Source organism: Petaurus breviceps, unplaced genomic scaffold, assembly GCF_028583685.1.
Source record: "Petaurus breviceps papuanus isolate PSGF00001 unplaced genomic scaffold, PetGlider_PUasm1.0 38, whole genome shotgun sequence".
Classification (NCBI taxonomy): domain Eukaryota; kingdom Metazoa; phylum Chordata; class Mammalia; order Diprotodontia; family Petauridae; genus Petaurus; species Petaurus breviceps.
In genome coordinates this window covers 43,540,805-43,554,262 of record NW_027186304.1, presented here as the reverse complement: position 1 = coordinate 43,554,262, position 13,458 = coordinate 43,540,805, and the positions used below count along the sequence as shown (strand labels likewise).

At 34.7% G+C, this 13,458-nt stretch overlaps 1 protein-coding gene across 1 annotated transcript in view; it reads left to right on the top strand.

Moving 5' to 3' along the window:
• The window catches only part of CDH2 (cadherin 2), a 270,984-nt gene that overhangs the window by 202,098 nt on the left and 55,428 nt on the right, over positions 1 to 13,458 (top strand). The window contains exons 7-9 of the mRNA XM_069099842.1: positions 2,724 to 2,896; positions 8,428 to 8,565; positions 9,299 to 9,484. Coding sequence (XP_068955943.1) covers positions 2,724 to 2,896; positions 8,428 to 8,565; positions 9,299 to 9,484 — 497 coding nt within the window. The remainder of the gene's footprint in view (positions 1 to 2,723; positions 2,897 to 8,427; positions 8,566 to 9,298; positions 9,485 to 13,458) is intronic.

The following is a 13,458-nucleotide window of genomic DNA, read 5'->3' as shown; positions in this document are numbered from 1 at the left end:
AGGTGGCTTATAAAGTGTTTCAAGGGTCACAGGTGTCTAACTTTATTTTCTATTCTGAATACTTTGGGCACAAATAGATATAATGAGGAAGGGGTAATATATGGTGTTAAAAATAAACTAAAAAACATGATTATACTAGCCCACAATGATTTTTCCTTTCTCTGAATTCTGATACTATCATTCATCATTCCTATAATATCATTCCTGTAGCATCAGCAAGTTACAAGAAACTGTAGAGGTTAATAATAACCTGCTCAAGGTGAGCTTCCACCATTACTTTTAAAATTATACCACACCATAAAGATGCCTAGATGGTATGTTATGCATTTTCTTTCTTGCTTACACAGTTGTTTAGTTAACAGGAGGCTGTTATTAGGTGTTCTTTGTATGACCTCATCAGGTATCACTTTGGAATCTTCTAGAATAATTGATAATAAACTACCAGTTCATTAGCCACTAATACACTGATAAACTTGTTTGTACGGTATTTAAGATTTCAGATGTTTTACATTTGTTACTAAACAGAGTCCTTCATTGACAAACTGGATCTTTGCCTGTTCTACCTTAGCAGAAACCAGAATGGATAAAAACTTGTATTTTCATAGTGCTTTAAAGTTTACAAAGTACTTTCCTTATTTTTAAACCAACAAAATTAATTATTTGATTAACTGCTTCATAGAGAGAATCAAGTATGTTTTCTTTTTGCCAAAGTCGAATTTCTGGCTGTTTGTCACTCTCTCAGTAAAGAGTCTACAGAAAACTTGGAGTAGAAGGTAATGTAAGAAGTTAGTCAAGATCAGTTATCATAATATAGCTTTATTATTTATTTGAATTGAGATATAAAAATAAATCTCTATATATATGTATATAATTTTCAAATATAAATAGAAACATTCAAACAAAAATAAATTCTTTTGATGAGATTTTATTTTGGATTTTTTTATGTTGCTTCTGTGTTCCAGTAGAGGCAGTTGTGGATGGAATCCTGGGCCTAGAGTCAGAAAGACTTGAGTTCAAATCCAACCTTAGATAGTTCCTAGCTGTGTGACTCTGGGCAAGTTGCTTAACTTTCGGTTGTCCAAATTTCCTTAACTGTAAAATGGGGACAAACAGCACGTAGCTCGGTTGTTGTGAAGATCAAATGAGAAAAATATTTGCAAAGCAGTTGGTATAGTGCCTAGAAAATACAGTAGGTATTTAACAAAGGCTTATTCCCTTCTCTGTTAACACGTGAATCAAAAGTTGACTGTAATGGGATTATTTTTAAATAGTTAAATACTTAAGTTTAAATCAACTCATCTCTCTCTTAAATTTACCTCTTTTAAGATAATTCTATTTCCAGCTAGTCGTGACTGACATGAACTTCCCCCATATTTTTTCTCCCTTAATACTAACATGAAAAAAATATGGGTACATGAATGAGTTACCAGTACCTTCTGGAATTTTGGAAAGCATTTTTATTTATTCATTCATTCTTTCAACAACTATTTATCCTCTTAGTCTTACTTTAAAAGAACTGTGACTTGTGTCTCTTAAATTGAACTCTATTCTAAGCATTGCTGCCTGGGTAATCTGGTTCAGAGTACTCATGGTGACTTCTTACTAATTAGTATATAGTACACCATCAAGATTTAAAATTTCATGGTTGAACTGCTAAAAAATGAAAAAATCTATAGGGCATACCTGGAACATAAATATAACTGCTCTTCTTTCAAACGACTTTTGAGAAGTCTAGCTTAAGATAAACCCTTTCAAAAACATGGATGGAAAGGAGTCAAAAAAATCATCCATGATTTTTTTTTCTTGATATATGTTCATATTTCAGGATATTAAGTCTTGTTTAGGGAAAAACCTCTAAATCATTTTTTAAAATGTTGTATTGTTTTATTTGTACAGACAGACTATACTGCTAGATCTTGCATATTTATTGTTTATTTTTATGTTGTAGATTTTTTTAAACAACTCCATGACCCCTGGGCACGTCATTTGCCTCTCAGAATTTGTTTCGTTATCTATAACATGGGTATAAAACTTGTACTACTTATTTCCTTTTGATGATGGAGTATGGTACATCAGAAAGAAAACTAAAATTAGAGTAAAAGGACTCTCACATAATACCCATGTGACCATGGTCAAGTTACTTAAAACTCTCTGAGTCTCAATTTCCTCAAATGTGAAATAAAATGGTTGGTCTAAATCAGTGGTGGAAAACTCAAATTGAAACAGGGGCCACTAAGCCCTAAGTAAGGATCCCTGTGGGCTCATATTAACTTAGAGAACCACACATTAACATGATCTATTTTCTATTGTATTTTTATTTATTTTGTTAAATATTTCCTAATTTTATTTTAATCTGGTTTGGAGGAGTCCTGAGTTTGATATCTCTGGTTTAGATGATCTCTAAAGTCTCTTCCAATTCTAAATCCTTGATGAACAGACAGTAAATTTGGCCTATTTTTTAATATTGCCTGAGAAAGGTAAGAATACAAGAATGTTGCTATCTTGTAAAGCAATTTCTCAAAAAAATGAAGTTGTATTTTTAAACTAATACAGTCCTTTCATTTACGTCCCTAGTAGGGCCTAAGAAGTTTGCTTTAAATAAGAGTAAAAATTAAGATTTAACAAAGGAAGTAAATTGGTGTCTGTAGTTGAAGGTCCATAGATTTCCTGCAGTCCTGGTTAACTGGAATAAACTATTTCCCTGACTTTTGTTCTCTCTTTAGGAACTTACGTGATGACAGTGACTGCAATTGACGCTGATGATCCGAATGCCCTCAATGGAATGCTGAGGTACCGAATCCTGTCCCAGGCTCCAAGCAGCTCTTCCCCCAACATGTTTACAATCAACAATGAAACTGGAGATATTATCACAGTGGCAGCTGGACTGGATAGAGAAGTAAGCTGACACAAACCTATTTTATCCTAAAAATGTGCTTCTTTTCACAGGATCTAAGATGCCATTTATCTAAGTATTTGACTTTTGATGAAGATATTCTTTTGGGAAAAACTATGTCAACCTACAGATAATTAGTTATTTCTTATGATAATATCTGTTACTCTTTCTGTGCATCATATTTAAGCTTGTCATGTTTAGCTTTTTTTTTGATAGGAGGTGCTATGTTGAATGAAAGTAAAAATGATAGTAAAATCTAAAATAGGAAGAAACTAGGGACCATTTTTAGCATTTTAGTGTTTAAGATGAATTTTAAAGTCATTTCTTGCTATTTTGTGACAGTGCACAGTATGCATTTATTTCAGAGAAGAATAACTACAGTGTTAGACTTTGCTTCTTGACTTTAATAATAAATTTTGAAAATTACTATTTTGCTCATTCCTTCCCGCAATACAAGTTGTAGATTGTCAAAGTTTTCAAATCAGAGGCACATTTTCAGCTTGGGTGGAAGTTTTTGTCTAATCCTATAACATTTTTGAAAATTATAACAATAGCTTACATTTGAAAGTAATGTATTACTATTAACATATTACATTACATTACATTAAAATTAAGATAATTATCCTATTATATATAACATATATTATTAAATATAATTATATAATATAAATATATAAAAATTATAATAATAAACATTAAGATTATCATTGTAAAGAATTCCGTAGTATCAAGAAATGAATATTATGATTAATTAAAATGTTATACACCTCTCTCTATATATATATATTATATATAATGTAGACACACATATATACATACATTTATACATATATACTTATCTCTATATAGACAGTATATGAATAGAGATATGTGGATCTTCAATTCTAGTCCATCCAGTATCCTCATTATCCTGCTGAAAACCCCCCAGATCATTTCCACCTCTGGTAATTTGTTCATACTTTTTTTTTTCTGTATAGAATAATCTTCTGCTTTCCACCTACCCACATCGTTACTTTTTCCAAGGTCTAGCTCTAATTCCAACACTTCCATCATCACTCTTTTGCTTTGCTACTCAGCTTATCTCTTGCTTTTCGGACTTCACTGTTTATTATCTGTATTACTAATTTTTTTACTTAAAGAATGGTATAAGGTAGAACATAATTAGCGTTTTTGTCATGTCTACCCAACTAGTACCTCTCTTTGAGGGGTAAGGCTATGTTCTATTCTTATTTTGGAACTTCCCTCTCACCTACTAAAGAATCTTGCACAGTCTTGAGATTATAGTAGGTACTTGTTAAATATTTGTCAAAATGAATTGCTAGCATTTCAGTGAATAAAATACAAATAATATAACTAAAGCTGATACAATTTAACATAGTTGATGATGTAAAATACTTTAGGATTATAGAGACTTGTCATTATGAATATAAATTATCAATATATTAATTTATGAAAAAGTCAGTGAATAAAAGATATGATAGTTAAATCCGTTTTTCATATGGCATGTATCACACAAAATCTCCTTAAAGTAGACTGGCTTATAACTGTTGAGAACATTAAGAATTTGGATTTCATGGATTTTTTTAATTGACATGGTATCATTTATTTGAACTGGATGAGATAAAATTTTACTATTTCAATTATGTATAATATATACACAAAAAATGAGTTTTGGAGACATTAATAAAGTGATAGGAACCCATGAGAATTACAGTGTTCACTGCTAAACTAAGAGGTACATTTAGTGTAAGATATATGCCTATTAAATTGTACCTATTAACATCAAAGTGCTGAAGATTCTTTTTTAAAGAATGTCTTTGTGTTAGAAATTGTTAAAATGCATTTAGATTTTGTAATATTCCTTGCAATTCTGTTACTTCAAATCAGTATGACATTTTACCTCTTTTCTTATGAGAAATGCTTTTTTAATGTTGATAAACATAGGCAGAATGATGCTTTAAAAATCAGATTGTTAGTTATTTTCTCTCAAATGCCAGCTAATAGGGTTTGCCATCTATCTTATCTCTTAATGTATTTCCGTTCTTCATAGTTAGTCTCTGGTTCTGACATGCAGACATAGGATTATTCTAGCTTCCTTTAATCACCAGATCATCCTATTATGAATCAGAATTTTAATATTGAAAGAGACTCTTGAGAGGTCTTGAAATCTAATGACATCAATGTACAGACAGGAAACTGAGGCCCAGAGAATTTCAATATTTTGCTCTCAAGGTCACATAATTAATCCTGCATCCAAGATTGAACCCAAGTCTCCTAAATACAAGTTCAGTGATCCTTATTTTACATTGTATTTTCTCCTCACTGGTCAGTTCTAAAACTGGGAGCATGGTGGAAAGTAGAAGAAAGGATTAAAGGGAGTCTAATTATGTGGTTTGGAGAATAGAAGGCTGCAGTGAGACCTTTATCACAGGGTATTTGGTAACATGTCATTACCAAAACCAGAAAGGAGGTGAGACTGAAAAACTAAAGTTCTGGAGCTTGGCTAGATCTGAAAAGAATTTCTTGAAAGGAATGCTATGTTAAGGAATGTTATAAATTCTACTCTGATATTATGATATTGTAACAAAATTCTCACCCATCTTTAATCATTTATGGTAATCCGTGTTGAAGACAAGGGCATAGATAAGTTGGTTGACTTGTTAAGACTTTTTTCCAGTCTAATGGAGATTCTTTGATTTTTTTTTTAAGAAATCCATGTCTCCTCTTTCAGAAAAGTAATTTGTGTCATGTTCCCACAATATTTAATTCTAACAGATAGAACCCTTAATGATTGGAATATTTTCAGTAGGTTTCTTTTATAGGATAGAAAAGTCTATGCTTTAGCTTCTCTAAACCTAATATCAACAGAATAGATGTGATGTGAGAGAAGAAGTTTCCCCATGTCCCTGAGTGCTCTGGAGATATTGTCAACTAGAACTAAGTTTCTGAACAACCATATGGCTTTATTTTTACTCTTGGTGATACAAAGATATCAGCCAGGCATCTATTTTTACTATACTTAGAGCAGTGATAGCTTTTCAAAACCAATTGCCATCTTCCTAAATTTTATAATTTGCTTTGAATTATTCTTCTAGAGTATAATATTCAAAGACCAATGGACAGACTCCTTAAATTAAAGGATGTCTTCTGAAACATTTAGACAAAGAGGAGATTGTCCAACAAATGATGGTGTTCTGGAGACATTGAACTGGGCTTTCAAGCAAATTGTTAAATTTTCAGTGTAAGATTTTATACCTTGAACCAGGGGTGGGGAACCTGCAGCCTCAAGGCCACGAAACCTTCTAGGTCTTTGGGTGTGGCCTTTTAACAGAGTCCAAGTTTTACAGAACAAATCCTTTTATTAAGGGGATTTGTTCTATGAAATTTGGATTCAATCAAAGGACTGTACTTAAGGACCAAGGGGACTACATGTGGCTTTGAGGCCACAGGTTCCCTATCCCTGCCTTGGACTTTAATTTTCAAACACTATAAATCAGAGTTTGATGCATTGTTTTGTTGATGGTCTAGATTTAAGAAAGTGATGGGGGAAATGTAAATAATACAGCTTAAAAGTGTTGTGCCTACTTTTTTGGGGAATCCAGTTGTTAAAAAGTTATTAGCACACCCCTAAAACAAAATCTAAGAAATTTTGAGGCTATCTTCTTTTGTAAAGAAAGTATCCTTTTATAGTTTACTAAATTGAAATGTCAGGATTTGAAACGAGGTAAAATTCCAAGTGACTACTACCACTCTTACTTAAAAAAAAAAGGTAATATATTGTAATTTTTTAAAAAAATCCATTCTCTTCAAAGATTCTTTATGAAGTAAGTAGCAATACACTATGTCTCCATGTAGCAAGAAGTTTGGACTTTTTAATGTTTTTTTTTTTTAACACTTCATATATTTTCTTTTTTCTGAGAATTCTCTTCTGTTGCTGCAAATAACAGCTAACAAAAGTGACATTTCAAAGTCATAACAAATGCTTATCTTCATGGTTTTCAGCTGGGAGGCTGAACTGAATTCCCTGCAATAATCTTTCACTAACCATGAGAGCACTAAGCTGAAACGGCACTCTGGATTGGAAAAGGAAGCCGTTGAGAAATGTTTTAACCTACGTAAGCATTATAGTGAGATGTTACGGGTTAAGAAAAATGAAAGTGGCTCAGCCAGCTGTATTCCTGTCTTACTTACATGAACAAAATGGGTATTTCCTTTCCTTTAAAAAAATTGAAGTAACACAGACTGACATTTGGGTGGGCAGATGATTTAAGAATCTAGTCTGTGAGTTTTGAATTATCCTCTTCTTTTCCCTGCCCCCGATGACATCTAAAACCAGTGCTTCATGTGGGTCTCTCCTGACGGAGCCATAACTATACCTTGAGAATGGGACTCAATTTGGCAAATGTGTGAAGAAATAGGGTGCTGAAATTTGCAGTTTGAGTTTATACTGAATGGAAAGGGGAGCTATGTTGTTTGAAATGCTTGGATGTTATGAAAATGATGAAATTTCCTGTAGTTTTCCATTGCCGGTTTTGCTCTAGAGAATTCAGATGTTTTAGCTCTACTTTTAGGAATTAGAATGAGAGAATTTTAGAACTGGATGGATAAACTTATGAATCTTTGAGGCCTACCATCTTCTTTTTACAGAGGCCCAAAGAGGTGAAATATTTTGGCCAAATTCATATGACTAGTTAGAATCTGAGCTGAGACTAGGTCCCAAATTAATCTGATTCGTAATCTTCTGCATCTTACATCATAGCATCCATACTACTCCCATCTTCCTAACAGGAAGCTTTGGCAGGTATACCAAAGGCCTAATAGATCACTTACAAGTCTTTAGATTTCACCTGCTGAGGTTCAATTCATTTCAAATTTTAAAATTCATTCTAAGTTCCAAAAACCACAGATACCCTCTACATAATGATTATTTGTATCCATTGCTAAATAACCCCAGTCATGAATAATTTCTAGGTGGTAGCACAGATAATAAAGAGAAAGGTGAGCCACTAATTTAATTTTGACTCCTTTGAAGGCTATGTGACCTATTGTAGCTGTAAGATTGAGAAGAGCATTTGGTCCACTTCAGATACATCTTGCACACTGTCCATATTTTCTTTTTTCTTCCTTAATTTATGCTTTTTGGGTCGTCTTCATTAGTGTTGTCAACTACATATAGGCCTTGAAACTGGTAGACTAGGAAATGAAATTGAAATAAATCTATTTTGTTGGTTGCTCCTGGTTTTGGTAAATTGCAAGTAGAGGGAAACCTCGTGAAAACAAAGGCAAAGTGAAGTTCAGGATTATCTGGTCTTCACACAGGTACATGAGGCTTTCCTCCACATATGTGCTGTGCATGAAGGAATGGAGGTATATTTATAATAATACAGACACCACTTGAGACATTTCAAGTGTTGTTAACAAGAATGAATAAGACCATAAACTCACTGTGTAAGACCATATATTCACTATATATAATATCTGATCTTGAGGAATTAGTTTGTCTAACTTTTGTTGGCATCCTTATGTGTTTTTAGAAAGTACAACAGTATACGTTAATAATCCAAGCCACAGACATGGAAGGAAACCCAACATATGGTCTTTCAAACACAGCAACGGCTGTCATCACAGTCACAGATGTCAATGACAACCCTCCTGAGTTCACTGCTATGACTGTAAGTAGAGTTTGACATTTGAAGAAGTTTATGTTTGTGGAACCATTACTAAGAAGCTTTGATACATATTGTAAATGCATTCACTGTGTTTGGAATTTTCTCATCCTCTGGAAGTAGTGATGACATTCTTCATTACCATATCTTTAAATGATGTCCAAAGCATCAGTTTTCTGGTAGGTTCCAAGTAGACCAGTTAGTTACATGCTCATGTAGCAACTTAAAAATGGTGGCCTATCAAATTTTGTCTCCTTTAAATGAAGCAAAAGATTTTTCTGGCAAAATCAACTCTCTGACTTTGATCAGACCCCACAGTTCTTCAACTCATAATTGAGAATTATTTCTCCATTGTCCACTTTTTAATATAATTACCAGCAGTGAAAATTGAAGTCCATCCAGTCTGCTTTCCTTACCATTCAGCTCCTCATTGTTATAACACTTTACCGGGCCATTCTCTCTTGAGTTAAATAATTATATATTCATAATACCATCACTGATTTTTAATGTAAGTTTAAATAAAAGTCAATTAGGAAGGTAAATCAACCAATTAAAATGTCATCTTGTCTTTGGAAGTCAAGTATAAATTACTTATTTTTATTATCTACTCTATGGATCCTCTCCATTAGTGTGGGTTATCAAGAATTGATTGTCCTGCAAAATTTGGGTGATATTTTACATGTTGTCCTTCATTTATCTAGGTCATTAATTTTTGACTGGTAATTGTTTCGTTTTGTAGTTCTATGGTGAAGTCCCTGAAAACAGAGTAGATGTTATCGTTGCGAATCTAACTGTGACAGATAAAGACCAGCCCCATACGCCTGCTTGGAATGCAGTATATAGAATCACTGGGGGAGATCCTACAGGGCGCTTTATAATTCAAACTGATCCAAACAGTAATGATGGCTTAGTAACAGTTGCAAAGGTAAGTACTAGTCCATTTCATTAATATTTGTATATAATGTGTATATTAAGGCCATACTGTAAAATGATTTAATTTTTAAATGAATTCTAAGGACTTTGTGACCTATGTTGAATTTCAAAGGAATATATGTATGTGTGTGTGCACACACAGACGCACAGAGAACAAATTCATCATGTGATGGAATCACCAACTTATGCAAATTCTACTGTATGAGAGAAAGAGAAATAACAGTTTAAATGTTGATCCCAGTGATTCCAAACTCTCATCTGCCATTGTTAAATCCAGTTCTCCAACTCTCACTCACTGACTTATCTCCTTATTTCCACTCAATCCATTCCCTGCCCCCTCATACCCCTCCTTCCACTCTTTCAACTTCCCACTCTCAAGCCTTCCAACCCTTCCGCTGTATTCCTTGGAATGCCTCCTTTATAGGTAACACATTAAACTTTTCCTTTCTTACTCCTTTCTCTTCCCTTCTTCTTGTATTCACTAAGACCTGGCCTCCTCCTGTCTACCAATTCCAGAATTGGCTATACTTTACCAGTCCTGATGGGGGCATTGGAATACTCTTTGTTCCCCATTGCCATTTCCAAGTCCTCTCTCTTTCATCATTATTCTCCTGCTTTGAGACTTATCTAGTCCATATTTATCACCCAGTCACAATTCTTGTAGCTGTTGTCTGTTGACTTCTAAGACTTTCTCTTTCTTCCTCAGTGAATTCAGTGCTTGGCTCACAGTTCTCTCATCTCCAGCTCCTGCCCTCATATTAGATTTCAGCATACGTATTGATACTTCCTCAAGCCTTCTAACCTCTCTGTTCCTTAACTTAGTCATTTCCTGTGACCTACTTCTCCACCCCACCACAGCTACACACATAAGTGGTCATACTTTTTATCTTGACATCACCCATGAGCCTGGTGCTTCCATGTACGTGAATTCCGAATTCATTTGCTGATCGTCACCTGTTATCATTCCACCTCTCCCCCTGCCTCACAACTCCAGACCTTGTTCTTCATCCTTACTCTCTTCTTCACTACCTCTATTCCTCATTTGTTCTGCAGGCCAGCACCCCAGCTCTGACTACTCTCTCTTCCCATTCCCATCTTGACCCCTTGTTGCATCAGTTCAACTCTACGCTGTCCTAACTTGGTGTTCTGGATGTTTATCTACTACCTACAAACATGCACATGTCTCATATGCCCCTCACTTTCTGGGGGCTCTTATCCTATATCTCTCCTCTTGTTTGGCTAAACTCTCTGAAAATTCTGTCTAGAACAGGTGTTTCTCTTTCCTATTTTCTCCCTCTTTATACCTTTCTCTTAGTCTGCCTTCCAGCCTTATCACTCCAGTGAAATTATTTTCTCCAAAGTTTCTTATGATCTCTTATTTGTCAAATCTAGTGGTCTTTTCTCAGTCCCTCTCTGCAGCTTTTGATACTGTCAGTCAGCCTCTTCTTGAGACATTCTTCTCCCTAGATTTTCATGACGCTGCTTCCTTCTGGTTCTCCTCTCACTTACCTGACCACTTCTTATCTATTACCTTTGCTGAATCTTCATTTGTGCCATGCCCATTAACTGTGGGTGTCCCGGGCATCCCTTCTCTTTTTTCTCCCTGCTAGTTCATCAGCTTCCACAGTTTCATTTGTTAACTTTATGCAGATGATTCTCAGATCTACTTATTTTGTCCTATAATCTTTCTCCTAACTGCCTATCTCAAACTGCATGTCCTGTGGACATTTTAAACTCAGGCCTATGGGATAATGTTCAACATTTGGATGTTAACATTTCCAAAACTTAACACATCATCTTTCCCCAAACCTTCCTCTATTCCTGATTTCCCTATTACTGTTTAAGGTCCCACCATCCTCCCAGTTACCCAGGCTTACTGGGCATCATCTTTGACTCCTCACTAATCTCTCTCAGCTACCCATATCCATATCTGTTGCCAAAGCCTGTTGATTTTACTTTGTAACATCTCTTCATATATGCCTCCCCACCCTTGACACTGCCATCACTCTGGTGCAGGCCTTCAACAGGTCACCCCTGGACCATTGCAATAGCCTTCTGGTTCATTTTCCTGTCTCAGGTGTCTGTCTCTTCTAATACATCCTTCATTCAGCTGCAAAATTGATCTTCCTAAAACACAGACCTTACCATAGTATCCACCCTATTCAACCAACCCTATAGTCTTTTCTATTAACCTTATGAAGGAAATAATAAAATTCTCTTTAAAGTTCTTTAAAACTTGGCCCCTTTCTGCCTTTTTAGTCTTCTTATACCTTACTCTCCTTCATGGACTGTGCAAATTAGTGAAATTTGCCTCATTGCTACACCTCACACAAGACACTCCATCCTGCAGTTCTTAGCATTTTCACTGTGTTCTCCCCGTACCTGGAATGTTCTCCCTCCAAATCCCTACCTCCTGGCTTCCTTCAGGTCTCAGCTAATGTCCTACCTTCTGCAGAAACTCTGTCAGTCCTTAATCTTAGTGCTTTCCCTCTGAGATTATCCCCAATTTATCCTGTATATATATTTTATGTAGACAGCCGTTTGCTGCATGTTCTCTCCCTCATTAGACTGTTTTTTCTTTTGCTTTTTATTCTGTCTGTAGCATTTAGCACAACACCTAGCATGGACTTAAAAGTTAATAAATGCTACTCAACAACTCAATAGTGTCAGTTGCCTATCATTCCATTTAATATGTGAATGCCCTTGTAAGATGCCCTGTATTCATTAGATTTTTGTTTTGTTTTGTTTTGTTTTAGTTTTGCTTTTTGAGGCAGTCAGGGTAAAGTGACTTGCCCAGAGTTACACAGCTGGGAAGTATCTGAGGACAGATTTGAATTCAGGTCTTCCTTATTCTAGGACCAGTGCTTTTTCTGCTGTGCCACTTACTTCCTCCTTTCTCCTTTATAGCTGCCCCGGTTAGTTTGGGGTTTTTTTTTGCAGCTAACTTTTTGCCTGTTCTTGTGTTAATCTATCTGATATCCTACCTGTCAGGGTAGTGAAAAATAAAATTTATGTTTAGTTGTTTCCAAAGCTACCATCCTCAACTTCATCATCTTTCTAATACAGATTACCTTCTTTGAAAGAGAGCCTTATGCCTTCCTAGATAAAGCTGTTTAAAAATCATTGCATTTTGTGATTGATTTAAGGAATTTTTGAGAGAAAATTTTAGTATATGATTTCCCTTTTGCTGACTTGATAGCCTAACTTTCATATGAAATGAGACTCAATTGGCTCCTATGCAAGGCCAATTACAATCGGTACTTTGCCAGGTTTCATGATTATAAATAAAAGTGATTTTTTAAAAATGAATTTAGACTTTTACCATTTTGAAAGATAGTATTAGCTGAACCTTCTTATTACCTCTTGTTCTGGTTGAAGATTTTCAGATTTCATTTTTCATAATCATTTTAAAACTCTTAGGGAATGATGACTCAAACACTTTGCCAAAATGGATGGTTGTTAGACTTTTGGCATGGGATGAACAAGCCAGAAGATGTCGTGGGAGTGATTTGAATGGAGTGGAGAGATATATAGGTAGCTGCTCCTCAGAAAAGTTTGGACATAATATTACAGTTTTTATATTTTATTTTAAGGTCTTCAAAAGAATAGTTCTTAGTGTCCTTAATTACTAACCAATTTAGTACTAAAGAGAAGGGGGACAGCTCTTTAACTGATGACAAATACATAGATGTATAATTTAAAAGCCTTTTAAAGTTCAGTCCCTTCTCTTCTTCCTTCCCATTGAGAGTGTCCTGTTCTCTCCCCATCCCTTCCTTTATGTACTAAGCTCAGATAGTGACTACATTCAAAAGCAAGTACTGTATTATAAAATGCCAAAGTTCTAAATTAGATGAAAGTATAATTTTTTTCCTATAAAAATCTGAGTTCTCTACTCAGAAGTGAAATTCTTAACACTCAAAACATGAAATATTCATGGTCTTACTTTTTACCTTCTTTTCTGTCTTG